This window comes from Sylvia atricapilla, chromosome Z (assembly GCF_009819655.1).
Source record: "Sylvia atricapilla isolate bSylAtr1 chromosome Z, bSylAtr1.pri, whole genome shotgun sequence".
Classification (NCBI taxonomy): domain Eukaryota; kingdom Metazoa; phylum Chordata; class Aves; order Passeriformes; family Sylviidae; genus Sylvia; species Sylvia atricapilla.
Window position 1 is genome coordinate 30,334,707 of NC_089174.1, and position 22,385 is coordinate 30,357,091.

Consider the following 22,385-nt stretch of genomic DNA (forward strand, 5'->3'; position numbering starts at 1 on the left):
CCAAATCTGTTGTCTTAGTGACAATAAATATAAATCTTTCTGTGTAATAGACAGATATCATCACTCTGAAAAATCTTCTGCTTAGTCACGTTGAGAAATGTATACCTATAAAAGTGTAAAATCAGTTTTCTGTGCTCAGAGCAGAGCAATGGCCTGTATGTTTCTCCACTGAGTTTGAAATACCTGGCTTCCTAGAAAGGACAATTTAAGAAAGGTAGAATTCGGTTTATCACTCTCTGGTATACAGACCAATTGAATTCTCACCAGCAGAAATCATTGTTTTTTAGTAAAGTTACTGATCCACTATAAAATTAATGTTTTAGGTCAGCGCATGTCTTAAAGTGTGTTTCTAAAGAAATTCATGCTTACACTCCTGTGGTAAAGACAGAAGTTTACACTCCCAATATTAAACACAGTGGTACTTTTATCAGCCTTTGGTTTTCAGTGGCTTCTTTTGATATCCCATCTCAAAATACTTGAGGGCAGTTGCCTGGAGTTTAATGTCTAAACCATATGTATCACTAGAGTAATGCCTAAAATATATATTACTAGAGTAAGCTGGCTAATTTGCAAAGATCTGAGTTCTTTTTTTCTCGGAGATAGTACAAGGAACTGCAGTAAGTGATAACTGCAGTTATCACTTACTGGCTTGTGCAAAGCTCCTGCCTCTGACTGATGATAGAATTGTAATCCTGTTGACTATTTTCTAGGCAAATTTTAATCTAGAAATGTGAGGTGCAAACTTCTGTAGTTCTTGGTGTCTTCTCCACTGTTTCCTACTGTATTTCTGATTATGCCACTATTCTTCCTAGAGAATTTAGGGGTATGTGTCTGTTATAAGTAGAGAAGATTGAACAAGAAAATGGCTTTGGTTTTACAGAAGCTTGGAGTTTTGCATCATTACATCTTCAACAGTCATAGAAGGAGGACTGAAAAAATATCTAGTCATTCAACTGACTTATTTCTCATCATGCATGTAGACTGTCAGCAAATATGAAAAAATATCCAGTGCTGCTGAAGACTGGTAAAATTTCAATGACTTGATGAGAGTTCTAATGAAAACAAATTCTTTAATAAAGTTCATTAAAATTGTTGTAAGAACCTCCTACTTTCATTCTCTGTTTCTGCAATGAAATGTCTAATGAAAGCAAGGAAATGACTATACAGCTTAATTCAAGTTGGCAAGGATGCCATAAACAATAAGCAGTGAAGACAAAATGCAATAGCCATGTGAATAATATTCTTACTTATGGTTACTGACATATATATATAGAATACAAACTCTGTCTTCTATTATTTTCAGTATCCCAGAGTACAGCCTATAATAACCCCCCGCTTTGGCCCCTCCTGTACAGAGGACTTGCTGAATGCCCTTGGGGATTTAGCAGAAACCCACGATCTCCATGTGCAGGTAAGCTCTGAGAGCTCAGTGTGCCTTTTAAATAGTGTGGACAGACAGCATGCTGACCATCTAAATATACATTTGGGAGGACATACATATCTGCTGCCCTGATCTCAGCATCCACTCTGTTGTAGGCTTGTTCTCTGTTTTACCTCACATAATACACATTGTTTATTATTTTACCTGTTATTTTAACATCTTCCAAAAACTGGAAGCCATTGTGTCACCACACTACAGGGATGAGCATGTGTATCATCTCATATCACTTTTAAAGGAACAAATGGAGCTACTTCTTTATGTCTAATGAAAACTTCTTCAGGTCTGATGAAAAAAGAAATGCAAGGACTAGATTTAACTATAGGCTTTACAAACACAATTTTTTATTGATGTATGTCAAGCACCAGTAAATCTACTTGCTCAGAAGGTTGTAATGTCAGATTCAATGCTGTTTGAGGGACTCCCCCTATGCATTTTCTTGTTGCAGAGTCACATAAGTGAGAATGAAGAAGAAGTCAAACTTGTGGAAAACATGTTTCCTGCCTACCAGAGTTACACTGAACTGTATGACAAAAACAAGCTGCTAACCAGCAAGGTAGCCACATAGAAACTTTCCCAACATAACTTATATTAATCTATGTAGAGAATATGATCGTTTACTGTATTTACCTGAAAATTTTGTATTGTTCTGTCCAGGTCAGTGACATCTGGGGAAAAGTAAATTTGTTTTATGTTCTCTGTTGAGGTGTTGGATCTTCAAACAAGCCCACACTCCTCCTAGGTGTTTTAGAGGAGGTGAAAAATAAACATGTTTTATGTGCTCTCTGATCCATATTCCAAAGGTCCCAAAGAGAATTAGGGCAATGGGATTAGAAGGAAGCTAGATAAAGCTGGTATTGTAGGAACTGGTAATTCTTGGACAGTACCTAGTTACCCTTATATTCCAAGGATATATTTTTTTGCACACTGGTTTGCCTGAGGATTTTTTCTGTGTTGTTACATTAGGACCAACTTCATTTCCTTCCTATGGAGAAGCAGCCCTCCCTGTTGAATTCTAGACATCAACCTCGCTTGCAGACAGGTGCACCTTACTGTTCTGACTATCCAAAAGCACTCTCATCTCATTTTACTAGCTGATTTTACCAAGCTTTGGGAGGCACACTAGCCTGAAGAATTAAGATCCATTACAGCTTTATGCTGTTGAGATAAATGTAATATGCCTGCCACTGTAATTACAGGTTAGAGAGCCAGGCCACACCTAATTAGATAGTGGACTGCCCATGCCAAGGTGAATATGAACAACCCAACCACAGTCAGAGTGCTAAATGTCAGCCAACTTCATTTAAAAATTTAGGAGAGACTTTTCAGATGCACAAGGGGCAGCTGGGAACTGCCTAGGAATTAGCTATTGAATTCCCATTTCTGTGTTTGAAATTGCATCCCAGTAAATTACTTGTTTACTGGTTTTTGGTTGTGTTTGTTTTTGTTTTTGTTTTTATTTTTTTTGCTTTAGAAATCAATATGGGCTACAGAAGTATGTACACAGCATTAACCTTTGTTTTCTCACACAGTCCTTTGCATGCTAATTTCGTGTGCGAGTGTTCTAAGGAGCATAATTTGTACTGCAAAAGCACAGGTCTTAATTCTGTGGCTTGTATGCACACAAGTGAAAATGGTAATGAAAAATCATGATTACTGGTGCCTTCTGGAGTCAGGCTGCTGGATATTTGGGAAAGCATTCTATTAAACACCAGCATAGTATCAGAACCTCAGATATTGTCTCCCCATCCACTCAACCCAAGACACCAAATACATTTTTTTAAAGTTTTTTAAAGGCAGGAGGTTTTTTTTTAGCTGTTGCTGAAATGTTTCTTTCTTTTTAAAAACAGTACAGATTGCCAGGGATATGCTTCAGTAGCTACCATATGTAGGTCCTTATCTGAAGACATGGCTATTCTCCTTGTGTTTTCAGCTACATTGAACTTGAGCAGAGATGGGAGAGGAGAGGTATAGTGCCATTAGGAGATGCTCAGTGGAAGCAGTCTCTGTGCCATGCTCAATTTTATGTGCAGATTGCAAGATATAACAGAGCTCTTGCTCTTCTGTTTCAGTGGGCATTTGGCATATGAGGTAATGCCAATTAGATTTGTATGGGAATAATTGGCTTATGCACTATTAAATTATCCTATCCTATACTTCCATGTTTTTCTTGTGTATTTATTTTTAAAGTCAGTTATGTGGGCTAAGAAATAAAAGTAATTTATCAGTTGCATAAAAAATTAGATTATTTTACTTAAAAAATATTTAATCTCTCTCTCCCTGGTGCAAACCTTTAGAGAGCCAATAGGAAATGTGCTAATAGTACATGTATCTTCCATTTTATCTGATGCATTCCTAGCCCCTGTACTTAATCTCTGCATTAGCTACAAAATATAAATTGTAAGCTTGCTACAGTGCTAGGACAACTGGGAAATTCTCCCTTTTGTCTTGCAGTTATTCAAGAGCAAGCACTCTGTATTCTAATATTTTAAAAATGCAAAAAAGCTGAAGGAATGATATGTCAGGCACACTGAAGCTAATCAATTTTTCCCTTGTGGGTTTTAAGAGCTTCATTCAGGAAGTACATTTATTTCACTAGATGGTAACATGTGTCCTTTTTGGCTATTTAAAGCAGTGTAGCAAATGTCACGGCCACAGAAGTAAATGAAATATCGAGTAAATTGGTGAATCTTTTTTTCTTTAGACAGTGATGGCTCATGCCTGTCATCTTTCTGAAGAAGAGCTGAAACTTTTTAGTCTTCGTGGAGCTGCAATTTCACATTGCCCCAATTCTAACTTTTCGTAAGTTAAAAAAAAAAAAAAAAAAAAAGAAAATAGGAATGGTGTATAATTAAATAAAGCTTTTGTAAGGGTAGTATTCCGAGTCAATGCTACCATTGCAAAGCTATTTATATGATACCTCATTACAACATAAATGAGATGTTGGATTGAACATGACCATTCATCGTCCACTTCTGCATAGTGTGCTCTGGACTGATTTGTGGGGTTTTTTCAGTTTTTTCAGTTTTTTTGTTGCATCTATATTCATATCTATATGAATATTTATTTTCTAAAAATTTGGTTCTTTTGACTGCTCTGTCAATGATAGATTCGAAGCATCTCGCTTCCCACTGAAGAGTGCTAATGTTTTGGGGGAATGGACTAGAAAGTCTTCTTTCTATTGAACAGACATGAGATGCTGCATTATATCCAGCACAAATAAGTAATAAACCAAATCTTGTACACATTAAGGGAGAGTCTTCATCATAAAATGGCTGTACAACCCTGCTTTTCCTGAACTTTTCCTGCATGAAGCACACAGAACATGTTTCTTCTTCCAATCCAGGTTGTGCAGTGGTGTCTTAAATGTGCGAAAGGTTCTTGAACACAATGTGAAGCTTGGTCTTGGCACAGGTTAGTAGTTTGCTGTGAAAGTGGTTTCTTTTGGAGACCATTGAGAGATACAAAAATCTTCCCCTGTTCATATTTAAAAATCAGCATGTCTCCAAATTATGGTCCTCCTTTGTTTTCTCCACTAGAGTAAGGAAGTCTAGACTATTGAAATCTAGGGTTGGTCCAAAACTGTTTTCAAAGAAAATAAAAAATTAATGAAGAGTTTTGTTACTGTTGTGAGCTTAAACAACAACTTTTCAGGTTTCTGTTTTTGTTTTGTGTTCTATTCACTGTGTGTGAGAGCACCTTTATTGGGAATTATGCCTTCAGAGACAGTGCTTGTCAGTAGAAATTATATAGAGAATTATACCCAAGTCTTGTTTTTAAGAGTCTGACCCCTTCTAGATGTTGCTGGTGGATATTCAGCTTCTATGCTTGATGCTATAAGGAAAACAATGATGGCATCTAATAGCCTTCGGATCAATAAAGTGAACGAAACACGACTAACTCTTGAAGAAGCTTTTCAGCTTGCCACTTTGGGAGGAAGCCAAGGTAAGAAGAAAATTCTTTAGTGTGCACACAAAGAGCTACAACTCTTCTTGATTATATGTCTCTCTGTCTTCATGGGAGTTTCACAGATTTTCTAATGGCAGAGTGAAATCTAATTGGTGAGCAGAGATAATCTTTCATTTTCTCATACCCATACTAGGCTTTTCAGAGAGGAGTACTCTATTAATGTTAAGACTTTAATAGCAAAATCTTAATGGTTTTTCAGGGTTGTACATTTGCTTTGCAAACATCCTCAGACTTCTTAGTCATAAGGCTATAAGTGCTTGTCTATTTTTTGTACCAGCTGGAAATTTGTTTTCTCAGCAACCATCACCTAGAAGAAAAACTGCAATTACTTTAAAATCATGCATTCTATTTGTCATCAGTTTCTTATTTTGCTTGTGCTTTTTGAGCTGTCAGTGAGGCAGCTTGTTGCAAATCAAAACATCATGCAAATCACTCCTCACTCAGTGAAACGCAGAAAATTTAAACACACTTTCCACCATGGTTGTTCAAAACACAGTTGCATCTGCAGAATGTAGTCATACAGTGTATGGGTTATCCAGTTTTGGAGAATCAGTTGTGTTATGATCAATGTGCACATGAAAATAGATACAATTAAAAAGTTTTAGTGGAACCAATATGATCTAGCAGAGAGGAAATCCACACATAAGTGAAAACCTAGCATTGTTTCAGTTAGCAGAAATGAGCTCACTACCTTCTAAAGCACTGGTCCCAAGTCTTCTCAGTGTAACATGTCTGTAGCTGCCAAAAAGCTCCATTGAGAATTATTAATGGAAATTTAAAAGATGTCGTGAAAATGTTGTCAAACAGGTTTTTTCCAGAGTGTGTTTGAATTCCTGGAGAGTGTAATAGGGGAAATAGAGAAGACAGAAGATGAGCAGGGAACAAAAAGGGTTCTTTTTATCTGCAATATATACCGTTCATCAAAGTGTGTGAATAAAGTAACTGAGACAAAGAAACGAAGACTCATAAAAATCCCAAACTCACATGTGGTTTCCCTTCCCAGCTACTCTTGTGCTTTTTCTATGTTAGGTTTCCTTAGTAAAGTGTTAATTTTGTATATTGATTTTAAGCTGTTATATCCTTATTGCATCACTTTTAAGGATAGAATATAAATTACTTCTACAAGCTTTCAGTAGCCTGGATATTGAAAGGTAAGATTTCAGTAGCAGAAATTTAAATGAGTGATTATTTTGTTGGAATAATTTGCTTTCTTAGGACTCCTAAAGACTTGTCACCCTCTTGTGTTTAATCTAAAAATTGCATTCTGCTCAAAAACCTGCAGGAGCATGAGATCATTTTAGTTGAAACTAATAGGTAATTAAAATATTTCATAACTTGTAGGAGTTTAAATATTTTTAAGATATTGTGATATTCCTGCCACTCACAAACTTCACTGAAGATCAAAGTTCCTTTATCAGAGCAATCTGAAAAAAAAAGAACAAATTATTTGCAGATATTATGCTCTTTGATAACTTAATTTCAGAGAACTGGAATTTTTTTTTTTAATTGACAGATACTTTCTACAACTTCAAACTGTCCTAAATTGCTTCTAAAGAGGCATGAAGGCTTCTCTTTAGGTATTTTAAGCACTTGCAAGTACCTAGTCCCTCAAGATTAATTAATATATAGGTTTTCAGGGCACGTGGACCTGAAAACCTGTGGTTGCAATGAAACTTTGAAAAAAATAAAGGTAAATAGTAGACTACAAGCCAAGCCTTACAGGTAGGTATGAGACTTTCAGACTGGCTATGATTATTTTTCCGCACCATATTATTTTTTGTTCCTGCTAATTGCAATTACTCACAGGACACCTCTTTTATTGTCATTTTACTATATAATACTATTGCAATAGACCTATACAACATTTCAAAATGGCTTAAACATTTTAGAAAATTCAGTCTAATGCTACCTTAGCAAGATGAGTGTTATTATATGCTTTACTGTTTCTTTGACTTAATTTCATTGTACTATTTGGAGTTTGAACATTTTTGCAATATAACTTATTGTTTCTTAAGTCTTTTAAGAGCTCAGGTGCTAAGATGTTTCTATTCAATTTGGTTTTGGTTTTTTCCTCATAATCATCTAAACTTTTATTTGTCTTATGAATATCTCAAGTAGGTTGTCAGGTACTTCTCCATGGTGGAAGGAGGCTGGTCCTGAAGATGTGTTTATGAGCTAATTTTCTTCCTCAGCTCTAGGACTAGATGATGTGATTGGAAACTTTGAGGTGGGAAAAGAATTTGATGCACTGCTAATCAACACGAAGGCTTCAGATAGCCCTTTTGACTTGTTCTCTGCTGATGATTTTGAGGTAATCAGAACAGGATTGATGCTCAAAAAAATTAATGGAAACAATGTGGAGAAGGACTACGGTAGAGACAAGAAAAGGTCTTTTGATTCTGGTGACAGGAACTGGGTGTACTACACCCCTGCTGTCTGCGCTTCAGCCTAGATATTCCATATTTGCTTTTTCTTCAGAATCCTGCTGACCCCAGGGACAGTGCCATAACACCAAGATCAAAAATGCATGTAATATTTTTAATGCATGTTTTATTAGCCTAAGATGACAATTACAGTTTTCTATTTACAGTGACAAATGGCAGCCAAGAAAAAACAATTCAGTTTTAGTTAATACTTAGAGTTCAGACTGACTCCGGATGGCTAACATGAGTTAAAGCACAGTTTTTATCTTAACTTTAAAGCAATGTTGTTTTCATGGTGTGGAAACACTTCATTCAAAAACCTTCTCTGACTGAATAAGAAAGAGCTGTTACTTGCATTTATAGATGTTGCCAGACTGCCTGGAAATAATTCCAGTTCTATTTTTAAGTTAAATCTTTTCAGCTAAGTTATTTGCTTTACAAATGTTTTAATTTTAAACACTTGCTTTCATAAAGTAAATTATGTATGTTAGGTTTTGATTTCACTCTTACTAGGAATATTTAGGAGAACTGTTTTATCAATTCTCTCAAGCTTCAAATGATTATGATCTGGGACAGCAGATATTGCTTACTGAATTTGTTTTCTCACATTTTTTTATAGGACACCCTCCAGAAGTTCCTGTATCTAGGTATGTTTTGATTCTCAGTTCAAGCTGAATTCTCATTTCCTATATCAATTGTCTAAATTAATGTTGGGGTTTATAGTAAAATTATTTTTATGTAATTAAGTATACTTTTTTTGCAGTAATTGAATATATTTCTTCAAATCTTATATGAACAGTAACATGTCCCTAATAATTAGTATTAATACTTTAGATTAATAAATAAAAAGGGGTTTATTATATGTAAATGTGTCTGGGCAGTATCTGGACCAGGGCTGTGCTGCTGATGTGGTGTGATGTTGGGATGCTTGGTGCCAGCTCTGGCCACAGCTCTGCCATGCTCTAGTGAGACTTTTGCCTTTCTGAGGAGCTGCCTGGGTCACTCTAGCTTTCTTGCTGGCTGGCTCCCAAGCCAGTTCAGATTCTGTGCAACAAATCATTTTCTGTGCAGATACGTAATATTTTCAGGGTTTGGATCTACTGAATATATGGCAAATACATCACACTCTTTCAGCACTGAATGCTTTTTTTTTTTTTTTTTTTTTTAATGGGTTGCTAAAACATTTTTTGATCTTTGTGGTGACCCTGACTCTTTCTCTCCAAATGGACTTTCTTATTTCTAAGAAATGGTTGCTGCAAATACTGTGTTCCAAAACTGGTTTTGTGGACTGCATAATTTTCATTTATTAAAACAATATTTGTATTTATGTGCAAATCTCTGTTTTGACCACGTTATTTCAGGTGATGATCGGAATATTTCTGAAGTGTATGTGGCTGGAAAGCAAGTGGTTCCTTTTTCAAGCTCTGTATAAATCCATTTTCCTTTTCCAAAATACTCTGCTGATCACTGCATCTGATTTGGAAGATTGATTAAACACAGTGCCTGATCATCAGGAATGACACCTCACTTTTGGATAATGTTATAAAATTGGCAAACATGGAAAGTTTTGTTAGACCTTTCAAGAATTACTTTACTGAAAATTTCATAGTTCTAGAGGGAATGGCTATTTAAATTTCTTTGTAAAAATAACATTTGTGCATTGATTGGGGATTCTATAAATACCTTATTTTAAGAGGACACCTGCTGCTCTGTTTAATAATAATATAGGAAGCATTATGAGGATCAATGAGATGCTCATTGTCTATAGGAATAAAAAAAGTTCTTGTAAATTGATTTTGCAGGTGGTGAGCATAATGGGAGAATAAAATTTCCATAATATTATCATCAAATACAGAAAAACTCGGTGTCATTTTGGAGAGTTTTCGATTTTTCCTAGGAGCATTTTTTAAAGAAATTTTAAATTATTTAGTTATTTTTAAGAGAAGTTAAGAAAGAAGCGTGCGTTTATAAATAAATAAGGGTCCTTATCAAAGAGTTTAGACTTGTCATTTGTAGTCAGACACTCCATTGAATTACCTTAATCTGAGTGATGGCTGAATGAAACTTCTGTTAAATTAGAAGCAGAGGCTAAGATACCTCTGCAGGCTACACAACGGCAAACACTTTGAGAGGGTTTTCTGGACTAGGAGTACTTCATCTAGTTCAGCATCCTGCAGAATCTTCCCAAACTCATTTGCTCCTAACTGTTCAGACAGGACAATATGATGTCCCTTCTCTTTTCTGTAAGGGATATGAGTGCATTTTTAAAATTTCAAAGAGAAATGTTCTCTTTCTGGCCATTACCGTCTTTGACTTGAGGTGAAAATCATCACTGAGAAAAGCAGCTCAGCTTTACTCTGCTCTTCAGCATTTTTCAATGTGGCGGTCATAATTCCAGCCCTGTACAATTCCAGGATTCTGGGTAAAAAATATGCCCTTTTTGTTTTGGAAATCTGTCTGACTTCCTTTCCTAAAAAGGCATATTTGTCTGCTCTCTATCTCTCTTTTTTTTTTTTTTTTTTTTTTTTTGTCTTTTTTTTGTTGTTGTTTGTTTGGCTTTTGGTTTTATTTTTGTTTGTTTGTTTGTTTGTTTGATGAGGGGATTTCATCTTCTTTCTCTCTTATGTTCTTGCAACACAAAGAATGCAAGCTTTAGTTACAGGGTCACTAGAGACCAATATTGTATTTAGATACTGTAAACATGTGTTGAATATGGTTTTAAGGCCTGCTTCAAACTTCTTTGATTTCACTAAGCCTTGTTTCGCACTTTTATCTCACTGCCTGGGGATATAGGACTTACCTCTGTTCAAAAACAAGGGAGGTCACTGCACCAAAGTTTCACTTCATGTCTACTTCAGAGAGAGTGCTTGGCCCAATGATACTTATGTTCTGATTTTAAAGCATTTTTAGAGCTTATGTATTGTTATGATTATGCCTACATGAGACAGCATAGCATCCAAGGGGAAGTGTAACAGCTAATTTGGGCACTTACAGCAGTACAGTCTGTTCAGTGTGGTTTTCTTGCCAAAGCTGAGGGGCTGTACCAAACAGCAGGGAATAGCCAGAAGGTGTCTTGCAGATACCACCTGGGTGCAGCCATGCACTGAGAGTTCACTCAGGTATCTTCCAGGTTGCTGCACTGTGCCGCTGCTTGCCAGGTACAGCCTTCCTACCCATTATGTTCAAGGACTTCTAAGGCTTTAGGAGTCAAAATCTAAGGATTAAGATTTACATATTCCATCAGGGTGTTTTCTCAGCCATTATGTTTTTCATGTGTCCCAACCACCTACACAGTAGCACACTTGTTTGGCAAATAACAACCTTCAGCTCTTTAACTTGGTTTCCTGATTCAGGGAAATTATTTCTCATGAATTTTGACATGAATTTAATTGACCAAATTTCACATTTCAAAACCAAAGAACTGTGAGACACATGTTTTGATCCTCCCAGTTACTGTTTGAAACTATTTTTAGGGAATTACATAGTTTTCAGCTTTGGCTTTCCTGTGGTGGAGAAAGATCACACAGCCTTGTGTACAATGTATGCTAGTGCCCTACTTCTTTACCTCCAGAGCTATGAATTAAATCAGTGCTTTTATTTTAGTGATAGTCTTAACTATCTCTGACTTAAATGTTTTCCCATTATTTTGTGGTATTTTTAAGAAAGGGATTCAGCATTTCTTCTTACAATACTATTGTGGGTGGACGGGTTGCTTAACTGCAATCTGAGAATACAGTTAAACTTTAACAAGTTCAGGATTACACTGCTGGCCCAGTTACAAAGAGACTCTCTAGGATAACTGCTGCCAGTGAGCTTTGTATCTGAATTTTTACTGGGTCATGAGCAGTTTGACTCTTGTTAAATTCAGGCGCAAGATAGGAACTCACCTTTTGATTATAGGTTTTTTTAATGTCTAGTGCCCAGACATTACGCAGACATAGCAACAGAAAGTCATCTTTTTAAGAATCTCAGCTGGAGGAGGAACTCTGCCTGCAGGTAGTGCCATGGGCTGCCTGCAGTATTCTGCAATGCCCAAGACCAGGAGGAGCGAGGCCCAAGGAGGATAACATTATATTAAATGCTGAGATGGTAAAGGAAAGAAATCTGAATCTGATGTTTGAGGAGGATGTTTGTGGAGGAATTCATATAACAAATAAACTGAGGGGGTTTTGGCAGCAGCATTTAGGTAGAACTGAGTGGAGAAAAAAATGTGCTGCCAGAATAGTTGTGTGGGGTGGTCTGAGGCAGTCCCAAAAGCTTGCTCAGTGGAAGACAGCTTATGCACAAAAATTTTAAGGTTTTAGATCATACCAAGAATGTAGTAGTCAGAATTCTCTGAAGTAATTTAGGAAAAATTACCCACTAAAGATCACTGTGGATTCCACTGTGAAGTTTTGGTCCTTGAGACTGTACATGTGTGCGGATTGCCAAGATGTTTGTTTTGGGGAGGGAGGATCAGTGGATAAAAGCACTTGCTGCTGAGACTTACACATCTACACTATATGCAGCTCAAGACTACATACATTCTGCTTCCTTGGATAGATGTCCCTACTGCATATGCACTTTGAAGCAGGCCAAGTAATGGGTGTAGATTCTTAGTGTTTCTTCTAGAGCTAGGTGTATATTTAGAAGGCAGCTGAGCCTCCAGTGTAATTTCCTCCAAAAAAAGCTTAATTCTTGTATACTGAAACCACCCTGCAAACTGAACTAAGGTTCAGTCAGGGAGAAGGATTAGGAATTTAGAACAGCACTATTGTCTAAAACCAAAATGCTAATGGAAGCTAGAACTTGAACTATTCCCCCCTGTCCTTATCCCGTCACAGAACTTAGTATCTGAATACTAATTGAAGCAACCTTCTTCCCCCTTCCTCCTTTTTCCCCAACACCAACCACCCCAACCCACCCTGACCCCCCCCCAAAAAAAAAACAACCAAAAAACTCCAAACCCTAAAATGAAACAACTGAGCATTAAGGGGATATGAGTATGTGGAAGAAAATAAAGAAATAATTTTCAGTCAGTAAAAATTGACACATATGACAATGTAAATTGACTGAATAAAGATAAAACTTCTGGAAAATTGTACATGCAACAGATTACAGATGTCTCTCCCCGCAAGTTCTCTTACCAGATGGTGGATGAGATCTTTCTTTCTTAATATGTCTTCATGTTCAATGGTAGCACACCATTCAGACAAAGGAAAAAGAAGAGTATTTGTGTAGAGCTTGCTTGTTGGGACAATATGCTTGCTGTGTTTTATGGTCAGATGAGCACTTACTTATTATAAATAGAATGTATTTGAACTACTGTTATATGTTGATCTCATTGTGTCACTTTAGGTTTCAAAATACTAGTAAGAATTGCCTATACATTATGCAGCATTGTTTGAATTATTCCTGTGTGGCAAGTGGAGTTCTGCACTTTAAAATGTTGCCTTGGCCTAATGTTTATATTTATGCTGTATTTTTGTGCAATCCTATGGTTTTGTAGGGGAAAAATGTGTATTTTTTCACTGTACTGAAATTTTCAGTAAGTCTGGTTTCTTTTAAAAAAGGGAACTTTAAAATTACCTGTCTAAAAGTCTGTGCCTGATTATACACTTAAGAATGGAAAAAAATACAATGATTTTATGAACTTGATTAGTAACACTCAATGTAAAAAGAAGTGCAGATAAAGATTTTTTTCAAATACATTTATGATAATACAATGCAAGTTAGAAAAAGGTATTCTTGTTTAATATCTACATTTTTATTGAGCAAAAGAGAACCTAGTTATTCTTGATTATTCATTTAAGAAGAATACTTAAATCTTGAAAACCAAAAAAGTTCTTTCAAAGAATATCCCAAATTTAAAAGGAAAAGATCCTGTCATTACTCAGACAAACTGTTTAAAAATATTATTTTAAACATTTCCAGTAACAATCTGTAACAGATGATAATGTGGACATCTTTTAAAGTTCTGGATTTTCATGAATAAACCATGCTGCTTTATTTGCAGCCTTGTATGTGTTAGGAGCTAACTAACCTGTAAAATTATAGTGTAGAGTCACAGAATAAGCTGGGTTGGAAGGAATCCTCAGGGATCATCATGTTCAGCTCCTGGCCTTACATACCACCATTCCCAATGACAGGGAAGAAATGAATTGCAGAAGACATTTGGAAAGACTGGTAGCAGAACACAAAATACTGCAAAGTAGAAAGGAGATAGATCAGAAGAATTCATAAAAAGAAATAACATGTCAGTGAAATTTTCAGTGTGAAATGCTCAGAAAAAAAGATTCTCAGGTAATGTTCTATTAGATCATGGATGTCATTCTGTCTAAAAGTCATTGAGGTCCAAAACCTGACCAGGTTTCCAAAGCTGTTGCTTACATGCTTAATAATACAAGTTGAAATATCTGCTCATGGCATAATTATGTAACTCTTTACAACATCTAGACCTCTGCTCTAAGATTTAAATCAAAATCACCTTTAATGGCTCCAGAAGAAAGAGAATGTAAAGGCATATTACATTTTATCTACACCTGTCTTGTGAAACATTTAGTACTGGCCAGAATAGAGGCTGAATTAGTCTGGTCCCAGCGAATACTTTCTGTTCCTCCATGCCCCAGACATCATTCCCTGTCATGTGCCTTGTGCTGCAGTGATAACTGAGTTCAACCCAGGATAAAGAGTCTGGTGTGACTGAAATGACTAAATACAAACTGTTTTAAATATCAGATTGTTTAGAAACTGGGCTCATTGCTGAGACCACATCACATTTTGAATTACACAATCACATGTCTAGTACTGAACGTCTAGATACTAGGACTTTGGCTTAAAGCTGGGAGGTTTTTAAGTCCTTGCACTACATGTGCAACAACTCATGCTTCTGTCAACAGAGAAACCGGTAAATGACATCAGCAAGGTACGAAAAAGAGTAACAACAAAATCTACAATTACCATTCTTGGGAAACCAAAAGGACATCAGCAACATAAACAGCAATCGGTTTTTTAAAGTTAATAGAACTGTTAGTTTATGTGGAAAGGCTGAGCAATGTTTTTGGGAGGCAGTTTCCTGAAAAATTCAATAGAAATTCTTTCTTAGAAAATGCCCAGAATCAGTGTGCTCCAACCAAAAGGTCACTTGTATCTTCTGCAGAGGCAGTCACTTCTGCAGAGATGAATGCATTGGTCATGCCTAGACCCTCACTTCTTTACTCTGTCATGACTCAGAGGTGTGTATTCGCTGAATTCTGGCATCGGTCTGTGGTTTTGCACAGACTTAGTCTTAGTTTGAAAATAACTGTGCTGAAGGAGTGGAACTGGGAGAAGGATAAGGATAAAGGGCAATCTTTAACCAGCCTGCTTCAACATGGAATATTTGTCCCACCAGGTAGATGTTGTTAACATTTGCACAGCTCTTAGACTCAATGATTTGGCCTAATGACTTGAGTCAACTTGTAACAATTAAACTCAGTCAGGGCTAGGACATAAACTGTGAGCAGCTGATAAATATGTGAAAATGTTTTACCTTTATCTGCATTTAAGCCATCAGCGGCCAAGGGGTCCTAGGCAAATTGAGATACAAAAAAAGCCCTGGAGATAAGCCTGCAGGAGAAGGAGCCAGTTTTGGTGACAACTGAAGGCTGTAAACTGCCTCCTATCTGGCCTTGTGGATTTGGAGCTGGGTCATGTACTCCTCTAATAACTTTAACTGAGGAAGCTTTTAGAAAGCATTAGCACGTGCTCCTTACCTGAGGATGTTTGCATCCCATGCTTCAAGACAAATTTTCTTTCCCCAAAGGAGAGTTCACATCATGCTGGAGTAAGTTTTTCCGATGCTGATTTGTCTGCTTGTCACCTGTTGTGCATAAGCTCTGGTTCATGTGAAAATGCCTAACTGGAGTTAATGTTGTTGAATTTTTCCTTCCTTTTGTACTTGTGCAGTTTCAAGGAAGAAAAATGTATTAGGAGAAACTGGTATATGCCATTTCCACTGTTCTGCTTGGTTTTGGTCATGCTAAATAGGAAGTCATGTACTGTTGAAAAAAAATAAAGAGGCCTTGTGTTTATACCAACGCTCGTCTCTTTCTATATTTGACTTTTGAGAAGAGAGAAAGCTGACAAGCTGATTAATTAACAGTAAGGGCCAAAATTCAGAACAACATTCCCTGTTCTCTGGGGGTCCTGGACAACACCCTATCACAGGAGTCTGCAAGCTCTGCTTAGTATGTACAACGTTATTTTAGGGGATATTTTTTCAGATTCAAAGCTCTTACGGGTTTTGTTGTATCTTTACTACCAGATTTGTTGGCTTCAATAGATCAAAGCCAGTGCTTCAATAACCACTTTTTTTTTTTTTTTGTGTTGAAGTATACTGTCTGTTATAAATGGGCCAGGAGATCTGCTCCTTTGAAAAGCCATTATTAGTCAGCTCTTTTAAGGGGGAACTCGAGGGGTCCCCTGCGCCGTCGCCACTCCTGTCGTTGTTCTCGATCCCATCGCCGTTCTCGTTCCGGACACCGCTGAGGAGGTGTCAGACAAATCTGCTGCTCTCGTCACAGAGTCGGGAGTTCTTGTCTCGCAGGAATCCCCAGGAACTCAACTGGGCTCGTGTGGTCTAGGGGCGTCACTTCTTCCCAGTCTCTTTGTGGTCATGGCGAGGCGGCAGAAGCAGAATTCAGTCCTTAGGTAGCTGAGGGTCTTCTCGGTGTTGTAGTGTCTCCCTTTTATCTGGATTTTGTGCTGGGTCGCGGCTTTTGGGTCCGTTTGCCGGCAACTGCACTTCGGTTTTGGAGCGGTGCACCATGGAAGTCTTTGGATTTTCCTATTAGGCGGGGCCAGCAGTTCGAGGAGCCGGCGGGAATGGGGACAGCCTAGCCCGACGGAAGGGAAGGGAACCCGGGGTTTTAGAGGGGGTATACAACTTGGAATAAGGTTTTTGAGGGTACAAACTTTGGTACAAACAGCTTAACAGACAGGTTACAACTGGCATAACATTTGAAACAGTACAACTTTTTAACAAATGACAGACTGTGTACATTTTATTCATTTCAGTCCCCCCTCTTATTTCTTTGATCGGGCCTTTGCCCGCATCAATTGTCAGTTCGTGGTTCATGGGAGTATATTTTTCTTAATTTTTGGTACTGGTTATATATTTTTTCGGCTTTATTTAGTTCTTCAGTTTGGGGTTCTAGTCTTATTATATTTGTGGGCCTTGGGATATTTTTGGGGCTTGCTTGAACGGTTGCAGTTATTGGTCGAATTAAACAGGGGAGTATGCAGGGAAGGAGTAGAAGGCTGGCAAGGATGCTTATTACAATAAATAAGTCAATAGGTAAGTTTTTATCAAGGGGTCTATTTATTTCATTTTTCATGATCAGTGGCTTTTCTTTTATTAAATTTGCAACTCCCTTTGGATTGTCTAATTTTTTAGGGTAAAACCATTTTCTTATAGGGCACTCTCCAGTTAGGTGCTGCATAAATGTCGCAGCAATTTTTGCAATCCAATATTGCTTTTCATTTTTCTGGCAAGTGGATACTTGGGTTATATTAAAACACGTGGGACTCACATGAGTGTGAACTCTTATAAGGGACTTCAGATTTTCTCCCTCATAGATGAGATGGTAGCCCCTACAGCATGTTCCTTTGGCATGTTTGCTTATTAATGGGACTAAAATTAATCCTCCCAAGAGTCCAGTATGAACCATTATCTCGATCTCACCTGGTCTTGCCTCTTGGGTTGGGGAAGTTATTTAGCTGGCCTTATGGAGTTCCTTTCAGTGTGCTCCCACTTTTTTTCAGTTTTTGATTAGGCTTTCTGTGGTGTGGCCTATAAGAGATCTGTAATGATATTATTATCACAACCTTTTAACACTTCATGATAACTTAGAACAACAACTTACAGAGAACATTTTTCTATGATCTAATTGGGCATTGGTTGTTTCTTGAAGGTTATTTTAAGTGTGTCTGGGTCTCTAATGGTAGTCCATTCAGAGGAAGTCTTTGCTGGAGTAACAGAGTCACTGGGAAGTGGCAATGGTCCTTTTACTCGGGAGATGTGTGTCCAGCCCTTTTCTTGGGTCCTCACTGCAGTGTGGGTTGTGAGCAGGACCTGGAATGGACCTTCGAATTTTGGAGTTAGTGGAGTGGTATTCCAAGATTTAATTAGGACCCAGTCCCCTGGCTTTATTTGGTGTACATCTGCATCTAAGGGGGAGGTTTGAGGAAGATACCTTCTTCTTTTAAGATCGGCCAATGTTTTTCCAATTGTTTGAATATATTCTTAAATGGCTGCCTCCCCTTCTAAATAATTTGCAGTGCTGTAAGGAGTTAGTAAGAAAGGGAGTCTAAACATCATTTCATATGGTGAAGCCCCTATGTCTGACCTTGGCCGAACTCGGATTCTTAAGAGTGCTAGGGGCAGACATTTTAGCCAATTCATTCCAATTTCTGTTATTAATTTAGTCAATACATTTTTGAGGGTTTTATTCATCCTCTCAACTCTCCCCGAGCTTTGGGGATGCCAGGGTGTATGTAACTGCCACCTAATTCCCAAGGCTTTAACAACACCATGCAGGACTTGTGGTACAAAGTGGGGGCCTCTGTCTGAATCAATATTATTTACTAGTCCATACCGGGGGATGATGTGTTCTAATAGTGTCTTTATTACCACTTGTGCTGTTTCCCTTTTTGTAGGGAAGGCTTCTACCCAATGCGTTAAGTGATCAACTATAACCAAAAGATGCTTATGTCCCTGTACTGGAGGCATTTCTGTGAAGTCTATTTGTATACTTTGAAAGGGTCTTAATGCTATTTGTCTTCCTCCTGGTGTGGGCTTTTTCATACTTTTTGATTTACTTTTTGACAAATTAGGCATCCTTCAGTAACTGCTTTAGCCAGGTTATAGATTCCAACACATAGGTGTTCTCTCAGGAAATGATCACATAACCCTTGGGTGCCCCAGTGGGTTAAGCTGTGGATTTCTGCCGGCATTTTTCGAGCTATTGCTTTATTTAGGAATTTTCTTCCATCTGGGGTCAGCCATTCCCCCCACTTCCCTTGGTGTAAACCTAACTTTTTTATTTTTTTTAATTCATTTTCATCATACATGGGTTCACTAACTTTGTTAGCTGGTACATCATTTAAAGTAAGAATTTTTATTGGTTCTCCCAGCTTTTGAGCTGCTAGTTTGGCTGCTTGATCAGCTACTTGGTTGCCCTTTCCTTCAAATGTGCCCCTTTTTTGATGTCCCTTGACATGTACAATTGCTATTTCTTGGGGCTTCATGAGAGATTCTAATACCAATTTAATTAATTCTTTATGTATCAGATCTTTCCCTTTTGAATTTAGTTAGCTTCTTTCTTCCCAGATTTTTCCAAATGTGTGTACTATTCCAAATGCATATCTCGAGTCTGTGTAGATTGTACCTTGGTCTTGTTCTAATAAATCTAATCCCCTCTTGAGGGCATAGACTTCACAACACTGGGCAGACCAATGGGGGGGCAGTTTTTCTTTTTCTATAACTTTTAAATTGTCTCTTTCTGTACCTTCGACTATTGCATAGCCTGATATCCTTTTTCCCTCTGTCACCCTAGATGATCAATCAATAAATAGCACCCTCCCATATGGTAGAGGTGTATCTTCAAGATCCTCCCTTACTTTTGTTTGTAAATCTATGATTTCCAGGCAATTGTGCTCTAAGTTTGGTGTGGGTTCCCCTGAGAGGAACTGGGCAGGATTTAGACTTTTTGATGTGATTAGCTCTAAATCACTGGTGCCGGTTAAAATGATTTCATATTTTAAAATTCTAGAGTCAGTCAGCCATTGTTGAGCCTTTTGGCTCAACACTGTCCTGAGATCATGGGGTGTGTGTGCAATGATTTTTCCCTGCAGTGTCAGCTTTTGTGCTTCCTCCACAAGAACAGCTGTGGCTGCTACAGCCTGGAGGCAAGCCGGCCACCCTCTTGCAACTGGATCTAGAAGTTTGGAAAGATATGCGACAGGCTTTTTGTGTCTTCCCCATTCTTGGGTTAATACTCCATAAGCTATTCCCCCTCCAGAGTTAATGAATAGGTCAAACTTTTTTTAAGGTCTGGAAGACTCAGGACAGGGGCTGAAGACAATTTTGTCTTTAGGTCTTTCAATTGTTCTTCATCCTTATCTGTCCATTTCACAGGTTCAGGTTGGACTAATTTCTCATATAGAAATTTAACACTTTGGGAATACTTTTCTATCCACAGCTTGCAATAACCAAATAGTCCTAATAATTTTCTTATATCTCTTTTTGTGGTTGGAGCTGGGATTGAGAGTATACCTGAGATTCTCTCAGGGCTTAATTTCTTACAGTCTTCTCCAATGAGGTGTCCGAGGTAGGTGACCTGTGATTCTACAAACTGCAGTTTGTTCTTTGACACTTTGAGGCCTTTTTCCCTTAGAAAATTTAGGAGATTAATACTGTTTTTTTTACTTCATCTTTCTCTCTCCCCGATATTAGGAGGTCATCTACATACTGCAGGATTTGAACATTATTTTTAGGGATAAACTGTCTTAGTAACTCTTCTAGGGCTTGCCCGAAGAGGTTTGGGCTTTCAGTGAACCCTTGAGGAAGACGAGTCCATCTCAGTTGCTGCTTTCTCTTACTTTCAGGGCACTCCCACTCGAAAGCAAACCAATCTCGGCTTCCTTCTGCCAAAGGACAGGCCCAAAAAGCATCTTTTAGATCTACTACAGTAAACCAGGAATGTTCTCTAGGGATCCTGCTCAGGAGTGTGTAGGGGTTTTGTACCACCGGGTGCCTGGTAATTGTCTTTTTGTTTATTTCTCTTAGGTCTTGCACTAATCTAAACTTATTTTCTGCCTTTTTTACAGCCAGAATAGGGGTGTTGTGGGGTGACATACAAGGTTCTAATATTCCTTCTGTGAGTAGATGGGTTATAATTTGGGTTAGTCCTTTTTTCCCTTCCAGAGAAATAGGATATTGCCTGACCCTTATAGGAGGTGTCTTTTCTTGCATTTTTATTTCTATAGGTGGGATATCTAAATATCCATATTTTCCCTCCTCGGCCCAGACTTCTGGCTTGATTTCTTTTAAGTCTCCAATAGTCAGCCTCATCATTTGTACCACCATTCTTCCTTCTCTAGGAAGAATCCCTACTCCCAACTGAACTTGCAGGTCCCTTCCCAGCAGGTTACTGTCTATTTGGGTAGATATATTAAATTAGTGACACATCTTTTGGAATTTCCTTTAATTTCTATATTTTCTATAACTGAAGCCCTGAAAGGCTCCCCTTCTGCTCCTAGGACTTCACAAGTTTTGTCTTCCAATCGCAATTCCAACTGGAAGTCGGTTAATACATGATTTATCTGCACCAGTATCTACTAAAAATTCAAACTCATCATGTTGGGGACCTACTTCAAAATTTACTATGGGCCCTTCCTGATGTTTCGTGAGGTCCCTTAACGCATAGAGCCCATGACACCCCTAATCCTCTTTGACCTCTCCTTTCAATAATTTTTCCAATGCCTCTTGCTCCCCCACGACAGTCTCATCAAATGACAATTTTTTGCAATGTTTTTTAAAGTGTCCTATTTCTCCACAATAAAAACAGGCTCGGGTCTCTCTTGGTCTCTGAGGAGTACCCCAAGGTGGTGGGTTCCTTCCTCTTCCCTTTTCTGGTAAAGATTTTGTGTTTCTTTCACCCCTAGTATCCTCTTTGAGATCTCTTACACTCTCTCTGGCCACGGCTACCATAATTTTGGTTTTTGCTTTTGTTCTTTCTTCTTCTTTCCTAAGGTATACTCTTAAGGCTTCCCTTAATAATTCATTTATTTCTCGGTCTTGCCAGTCCTCCATCTTTTCAAGTTTTCTTCTGATATCTGGCCAGGATTTTGTGACAAACTGTAATTTTAATAATATCTGTCTTTCTGGGCTATCTGGATCTAAATTGGAATATTGCTGGAAATTCTGTCTGAGCCTGCTCAGCCAGGCTGCTGCGGTTTCATCTTTCTCTTGGGCCCTGTCAAAAGCTAATTTGGTGTTGCTACTCTGAGGAACTGATTCTTCAATACCTCTTATCATTAGGTTTCTATAATCTTCCATATTTCTCCTCCCTTCTCCTCTGTTTGGGTCCCACCCTGGGTCAGCTATTGGCAACTTCTCGTCACCGGGAGGGCCCATTCGGTTTTCTCTTTCCCAGATGTGCATCCCCACTGTCCTAACCAGCCGAACCTCGTCTGGATTGAAGAGTATATTTAAGATGGAGTTTAGTTCTCCTCATGTATAAATATTTGGGCCCAAAAACTGGTCAATCTGGTTGGCAATTCCCACTGGGTTTTCAACTAGATTCCCCAGCTCTGTCTTAAAATTTCTGACTTCTGACGCTGTTAGAGGTGCATTTACAAAACCTATTCCTCCAATAGCCCCACCCATCGAGACCTCCCTTAGGGGAAAGAGTTTGGTTTTTGACCTGGTGTTACTGTAAGGTCCTTCTGGGGTTTTTATTGCCTGACAGGATGCACTGTTAGGTGCCAGACCTAGCTCCCAGCTGTGAGAAGATGCAGGGATTGTGGATGGT

At 38.1% G+C, this 22,385-nt stretch overlaps 1 protein-coding gene across 1 annotated transcript in view; it reads left to right on the forward strand.

Annotated features, from left to right (window-relative positions):
- Window positions 1-9,528, forward strand: part of GDA (guanine deaminase) — a 29,133-nt gene extending 19,605 nt beyond the window's left edge. The window contains 8 exon segments of the mRNA XM_066339827.1: window positions 1,304-1,411; window positions 1,887-1,994; window positions 4,143-4,240; window positions 4,785-4,852; window positions 5,237-5,383; window positions 7,600-7,718; window positions 8,450-8,477; window positions 9,192-9,528. Of these exon segments, the coding sequence (XP_066195924.1) occupies window positions 1,304-1,411; window positions 1,887-1,994; window positions 4,143-4,240; window positions 4,785-4,852; window positions 5,237-5,383; window positions 7,600-7,718; window positions 8,450-8,477; window positions 9,192-9,262 (747 nt within the window). The 3' untranslated portion in view covers window positions 9,263-9,528.
- Window positions 9,529-22,385: the final 12,857 nt, after the last annotated feature.